Source organism: Diaphorina citri, unplaced genomic scaffold (assembly GCF_000475195.1).
Source record: "Diaphorina citri unplaced genomic scaffold, Diaci psyllid genome assembly version 1.1 scaffold1391, whole genome shotgun sequence".
Classification (NCBI taxonomy): domain Eukaryota; kingdom Metazoa; phylum Arthropoda; class Insecta; order Hemiptera; family Psyllidae; genus Diaphorina; species Diaphorina citri.
This window is the reverse complement of record NW_007378817.1, coordinates 3,432-11,268: the sequence shown is the minus strand read 5'-3', so window position 1 is coordinate 11,268 and position 7,837 is coordinate 3,432. Positions and strand designations below refer to the sequence as shown.

Genomic DNA, 7,837 nt, shown 5'->3' with positions numbered 1-7,837 from the left:
AGGGGGGGGGGGGGGGGGTTCAGTATCAACAGGATGCAGGAAATTGCTCTGCACAGCCTACATTATGAGGAAAGTAGGCATATTAAAGCAACAATAAACAGGTAAAGAAATTTAATGTGAAAAGGACAGGTTTAACTCCCAGAAGTTCTAGTCTCAATTGTATACCTATGTACGTATACCTAACTACCTAACCTATGTTATTGAATGAAAGTAAAATCAAACACTGAGGTCGACTTACCAATGACACTCAGATTGACCTGGTAATTCTTGGTAGGTGTATTCTTGAAATCCACCCGACATCGATAAACACCCTCATCTGTTAACTGCACTCCCTCTAGATGTAATTGAGCTGGCGTGGTTTTACCATTAAACCGGGCTCGTTCTGCAAATCCCTCATTGTCTGACCAGTGAATTGCATTCTCAATGTTTCGACCACGCACGTCGTATCTGAAATCAAAGGAAAATGTATTGTTTTATACAAAGCTTATGGTACCTGAGATCAACGTGATTTCTCAATTTCTTTAGCCTAAAGAAATTGAAACAGACAAAGGACTATCTTATTCACAGAGAATCGATGCTAAAATGTTTCAGCTTTATAAAGGTTAACTCATATTTCAGTTTGACTACATAATGTACACTGTAGACAAATTAATATGAATATAACCTAAGATGTCAATATAAACTTCAAAGTTCGATGTGTTTGAACAAAGGAATAAATATTATGTGTAGGTGTATTATGTATAGCTAATAATACTTTAGCATTCCAATGTTGAAGAATTTGGAACAGATTTAGAGAAACAAAATGACCAAGACGTGTTGAAGAACAAAAACTATTCTCACAACTTGGGAAAAGTTCGACGGAAATTTTTACAACTCGCTATTTTGCATTAGGAAAAAGAAACTGTTAATGTAATGGAAGATATAAAAAACAGAATTAGTTGGGTACGTCAGAAGAAAGAAGAAGAAAATTTGATTGAATTCAATTCAAACACAAGATACTTTAAGTTAAGAGACCATATGGGACTACAAATCCTTCTACTGGACTGAAAAGTCCCTAAAGGAAGAAGAGACTAGGGGGGACGATAGATAGTGAAGTGTAACGGCCCAGGAAATTACTTCCGGTTGGTAAAAAGGTTCTCTCTCTCTCTCTCTCTCTCTCTCTCTCTCTCTCTTTTACTTTCCTTATCCTATAGGAAGGAATCTCTCTCTCTCTCTCTCTCTCTCTCTCTCTCTCTCTCTCTCTCTTTTACTTTCCTTATCCTATAGGAAGGAAAGAGTAATGTAATCGTTTTGTAAATGTAAAATTTCGAAAATTTGATTAATTTGAAACGATTACATTCATTTCCTTCCTATAGGATAAGGAAAGTCAAAATGTATGTGGGAGTTGTTTCCCCAAGTAAACTTTTCCCTCCAATATTTGTTGGAGAATTGTGCAAAACACTCTCTCAGTATCTAATTTTGTAGGTATTATTATACTTACACCTACATAAACAAAAACGAACAATTTCATTTTTATTGTTTACGAAATCTTAATAGGAAAATTTGATTAATTTGAAACGATTACATTCATTTCCTTCCTATAGGATAAGGAAAGTCAAAATGTATGTGGGAGTTGTTTCCCCAAGCAAACTTTTCCCTCCAATATTTGTTGGAGAATTGTGCAAAACACTCTCTCAGTATCTAATTTTGTATTATTATACTTACACCTACATAAACAAAAACGAACAATTTCATTTTTATTGTTTACGAAATCTTAATACCTAAAATATTTCCTCATCACAGTGTGCTATAGATACTATACCTATAAATGAACTTTTTCTTTCCGTTGGAATAATTTTCACTTGACTTCTTTCCCCTCTCTTTTATTCTTTTATGTATCGATCATCAGTGGTGGTGAATCACAAATTTACCGCAAAGAGTAGGGAAATTCAACAAAAACATAATAATAAATACACCAAACTTTATAATTATTTTACCAACTTATCATAATTTTCCTATAATTTATCATTGTCAGAAAATAGAAATTGTTGTCGGTGATCAGGTAAATTTTGAGTTTCCCGTCCAATGACACCTTTCTCACAGTAAATTAAATTCCTCTGTCCTAGTTGACAACTCTCAAAACATGTAGAAAAAACATTGAGTAGAATTTTCAATATAGGTACCTCTCACAGTAAATTAAATTCCTCTGTCCTAGTTGACAACTCTCAAAACATGTAGAAAAAACATTGAGTAGAATTTTCAATATAGGTACTCATACATAGGTACTTAATATTCCTATACGTTATGTAGTACCTACATGTTAACTGACAGCTGTTAGGTTAACAGTCGGAGCCCCTTGGGTCCGCACTGATCGAAATGAAACGCAGATAAGAAAATTCAATTTACTTTTAGTTTTCATATGCAAAAAGCCAGCAGAGAGATTGAGAAGTGAAAATGAATATTGGCATTCCTACACCATTATCATAATCTATCACTACCCCCTGTACATTAAATGAGTGTTAACTCCACAGTATACCAATGTAAGTATATGTATATGTATACAAATCTATTCCCTTAGGATGAGTATTGAGTATACATACATACAGGATAGTATAGTAGGTATTACCCTGACTCGATTTATTTTCCCTCGAAATCTTGAGGCACATCTAATAGGAGCTCGCGGCACAATGCAACGGTTGAGACATTGTGAGAATCACTGAGCTCGCATTGCATCGGAGCGGCGGTTAGCGTTAGCGGTACCTACCTATTTTGGCCGCATTTTGGGAGGTCGCACTTTTTCGACCGCTTTTTTGACTTAATAGTATGGTATATCGTAAAAAAATCCAATAGGTAAGGAAAGCCGTGTGATGTGTGATGTTCATACTGTCGTACAGAGATGTACAAAATGCTTTTGAAAACCAATTTGAAATGCAAAATGTAAAATGCCTCTAGAAAACCAATTTGAAATGCAAAATGTTTTTGCGGCAAAATATTTTATGAGCGTTGTGGATTGAGTCGCCCAACATTCCTCTCTCAGTCTCATGAGAGCATTTATTATTATTTTTTCAAATTTGAAAAATATTTAAAGAAAGGTATGTTTCAGAAATATAAGTATGTTTTTAAGAAAAGTATTCCACAACCTTTCAAATGAGGGTGTAATAAAACTCTACAAATACAAATCTTACATCAGACCCATCATTGAATATGCCAGAGTAGGATTTTTCCAAATACAATAATCCAGCTAACAATTACCTACCATACTGGCACCGGTCGCTATGCGCATTTATATTACATAGCTACTCATTTTCCTCACGAGACTGAGTGGCTGAGTGGGCCTCGTAACGGCCAGTCACGGAATCAATAATTTGCATGATACAAATTTCTTGACCCCGCGGGGAATCGAACCCGGGTCACCCGCGTGCAAGGCGAGCGCAGTGACCACTACGCCATGGGAGCTGATAAACAACAACAACAATAATAATAATAATAATAATGATAATAAATTTCTTCATATTGTAGTATTTCTTCATATTTTTTCTTTCCTATTTCTTATTCAACCATCTAATTTGAGTTTGCCTTTCGTCAGATGGGCGAGAAGGGGCACAATACTTCCCATTTAGGTGCTGGGTCAACACGAGAACACCAGAAAGTAACCCGTTGAAATATTTGCAATCGAAAAACGAGTACAAATTTTTGTCGATGGTGGGATTCGAACCCGGGACCTTCTGCATGACAAGCAAGCGCGTTACCACTGGACCAACCGTGCCCCCGGTACAAATTTTTGTCGATGGTGGGATTCGAACCCGGGACCTTCTGCATGACAAGCAAGCGCGTTACCACTGGACCAACCGTGCCCAGTACAAATTTTTGTCGATGGTGGGATTCGAACCCGGGACCTTCTGCGTGGCAAGCAAGCGCGTTACCACTGGACCAACCGTGCCCCCTACTGTTCAAAGGCAAATGCCATTCAAGTCTTAGATTACAAGATGTCAATAGTCGTGGTTATGTACCGGGTTGAGATAGGCAAGGTTGGTAAACTTGCCTTGTTTTTAAGTTACCACTCCCATGCCAAACTATAGAAACAATATCTTCTCTACTGTCGTAGACGTTGTGGTTCGTCTCTTGTTTAAGGTCGGCCCGGACCTGGCGACCGACGCTCGGTGGCTGGAGAAGACTTGTCGAATAAAACACATCACTACTTGTTCACTTAACTTAACACAGGGATGATTGACTTTATACCCTTATTTACCGACCTAGAGATAGAGCGATCAGTGTGTGAACTATGAAATGTGAACTGTGAATGGATCTCGTTCTTATAATATAAGTATTTGAAGCACAAATCACCAATCGATATGAATTTTCCATTTTTAGTCCTTCCTTTCTTTATTATTACGATAGTAATAACAAAAGGTTATACCCTTATTTACCGACTCGATGTTGCCCCAGCCTACTTCCAACCCAGAATGTCTTTTGATATTTGATTGTTCTGGTACACACGCTTGAAACTGTTTGTTTATTTAGCGGTCACGTCCACTTCTAGGTCCAATGATCTCTTCTATCTGAGTTGGTGAACGCAACCTTCGGATAAGAATATGTTGCTTCCTCCGACTCGGCTCTGGGATCATTAAATCTTGAAGGTGGACTCTTTACTGGTAGCGATGATATTTGTTACCAAATATCATCTCTACGACAATACCAGTCCCCCCCCCCAACCTAAATATGTAGGTAGTTAATTAAAGATATTTCTTGGTTTTGCTATATCTTTAGGGCTAAAAGAAAAAAAATCTTGACTGACTTTTTCGCCGTTTCGACTTCATAATAGGACTTTTTATTACATTTTACATAAGAATCAACCTTCATTTATAATTTTACCCATAAATCCATTATATTTACAAGACTAGACTCTAAAACCCTCGGACCCTTGGATTAATACAGGGTGTTTATAAAGTCTGGGGACCAACGAATATTTTTGAACGGCTACAGATTAGAAGCTGAAATTTAGAGTAGTGTTTTTTCTTTTCAAATACCATTTGTTGAAGTACCTACCTAGTTGCAAAATTTAGGTCGGAGCTAGGGTCGGCCCCAGGGGGCCCAACTTTAAAATCTTAAATAAGAACCCCCTACTTGTGATACATCATATCAAAGGCTTTAAAGAACGTAGTACTCTGGTACAAGATTTAGCTCGATCCGACAACCAGGGCCGGAATTATGGCCTATTTAGTTTTTCATATTTCCATGTTCTTCTGCCAATAGGGGAAGCACCAAAAATGGGAAATTCATATGGATTGGTTATTTGTGCTTCAAATAGGTGCCACTAAGTAATGGGTCATATTGAAATTCAGATCCAAAAATTAAATTTAGACTTTCAGCCTGATGGGCTCCGGAGTTGAAAATGGATGTTTCGAAACTTTATTTTTGGGGCCGAATTTCAATATGAATCATTAGTGGGACCTATTTGAAGCACAAATCACCAATCGATATGAATTTTCCATTTTTAGTCCTTCCTTTCTTTATTATTACGATAGTAATAACAAAAGGTACCTATAGTGGACGGGCTAATGTATTCGCTTCGGTGTCGTCAGTCTGTCCCCATAGAAGGACTTATCCAAACCTGGTCGACTATATATCAAATTTAAGGTCTTTTTACCAGGAACACGAAAATGGTGGTGCAAATTTCGTCCTGAGAACCACAAAGACAAAAAAAAAGTGATTTTTTTTTCACATTTTCTCACACAAATGAGCTCTGATCTGATCTTGAAATTTGTCGCGACGACCTATGAACTTAAAGCGAGAAAGTTTTAGAGAACACTTCAGTTGATAATTTGAGAACGGTTTTAGCGTCACCTGTGTTAAGCTACGCCGAGCAAGGTCAATAAATGGATGGGTGAATTAAACCTTATATTGGGAATAAAGGGAGAACGGGCTCTAGTCTTGATTTTCAATCATTACATGAAAGTAAAATCAAAGAATTATATCAAGCATAATAATAAACTGAATATTAAACAAATTATGTAGGTACCTACATAGGTACTGATTTTCTTTAATCACGATCGAATAAACTACGGGCAAAAAAATACCCGGAGGGACGGGCCCAGCTTGTTGGTGCTTCTCCTATTGGCGGGAGAACATGGAACAAGCTGGGCCCGTCCCTCCGGGAATTTTTTAGCCCGTAGTTTGTTTGATCGGGGTTAGAGAAAATCAGTTTTATTATTATTCTTGATTTTTAGTCCGTCCTTCCCTTATACTATTACTATGTAATAATAAAAAGAGTATAGTGGACGGACTATTGTATTCGCTTCGGTGTCGTCTGTCTGTAGAAGTCGAGTTTCTTTGATAGCGGGAAAATAAAGGGAAAAAGATAAAAATAATAATAACAACGAGAACTTATGGTAAGGGGCTTAAATAGAGGGCAGCTGTGGAAGTAAGGAGTGTGCGGAAAACGCTCAAGAGATTATAGTAGAACTGTAATAAATACGGAGGATTTTGTAAGGATTCTGTTAAATAATTATGTGCGACAAATAAGTAGGTAACAATCTAACAATTAGTAAAATAATAATAATAATAATAATAATAATAATAATAATAATAATAATAATAATAATAATAATAATAATAATAATAATAAAAAAAATATGCTGTAAATATGCATGTAGAATTTCAAGATTTCAAACTGTTTCTGGAAGCTTCTGAAAATGTTGATTTGCGAATATGTATTAGATAATTAGAATTTGCAATGCAAAAAATACGACAAAACGTATACCTACCTACCTGCTCATGAGAAAACAAGCGGGCCCGTCCCTCCGGGAATTTTTTAGCCCGTAGTTTATTCGATCATGGTTAAAGAATACCTTTGTACCTACCTAATTTGTTTAATATTCAGTTTATTATCATTCTCGATTTGATTTTTTGATTTTACTTTCATGTAATGATTTAAAATCAAGACTAGAGCCCGTTCTCCCTTTGTTCCCAATATAAGAAATAACACGAGAAAACAAAAAAGAAAACATCATAAGATGTATCTCATGGTCCATCTGTTTATGTATTATTGATTAAAATAAATAACATTTCATAAATATGTATATTATTTGAAAAATTGGCTACATTCACCGTAACGTTAACACAGACGAAAGTCCATAACGTTGGGGTATATCCATTAAAAAACAATTCACAATGTCATAATATATCCTTATTAAATTGTACCTAATGTTAGTTAATGTCATTGTAAAGAACTAAATAGAATTACATTCATTGGAAAAAATTAAAAATAATAATAATAATAATGTTGAAGTCACCCATCCATTTATGGGCCTTGCTCGGCGTAGCTTAACATAGGTGACGCTAAAACTGGTCTTAAATTAACAACTGAAATGTTATCTAAAACTTTCTTAGTTTGAGTTCATAGGTCGTCGCGACAAATTTCAAGATCAGGGCTCATTTGTGTAAGAAAATGTGAAAAAAATCCTTCAAAGACCAGTTTTTTTTGGCTTTAACACTCTGTATATGTAAATACTATCCTTTACCTTTAGCTGAAGGTATCGGTACTACCATAGGTATGTAGCCTCTGGTGTCCTCTTCACACAAAACACTTTGTGTTCGTTGATAAAGCTCAATTAAAGCTCTATCCTCAGCACCTTACCTCACCTTTCCGAACTTCTGCCCAAACACTGGTCATAAATTTGACATTCTTATTTTTTGGCACTTAAACCCTTTTATCACACTCGAGGGACATAAAAGTTTAGGACGGGGAGGAAAAAAAAATATAAATTATTCTAACCTTAAAATTTAACGGTACTGGAAATAATCTTGACTCCTGAGAGAGAGAGAGAGAGAGAGAGAGAGAGAGAGAGAGAGAGAGAGA

The 7,837-nt window shown here is 36.1% G+C and overlaps 1 protein-coding gene across 1 annotated transcript in view; it reads right to left on the bottom strand.

Annotated features, from left to right (window-relative positions):
* The window catches only part of LOC113470095, a 41,227-nt gene extending 38,052 nt beyond the window's left edge, over nt 1-3,175 (bottom strand). Inside the window, exons 1-2 of the mRNA XM_026828279.1 lie at nt 3,165-3,175; nt 239-447 (exon numbers count right to left, since the gene is read on the bottom strand). Coding sequence (XP_026684080.1) covers nt 239-447; nt 3,165-3,175 — 220 coding nt within the window. The remainder of the gene's footprint in view (nt 1-238; nt 448-3,164) is intronic.
* Nucleotides 3,176-7,837: the final 4,662 nt, after the last annotated feature.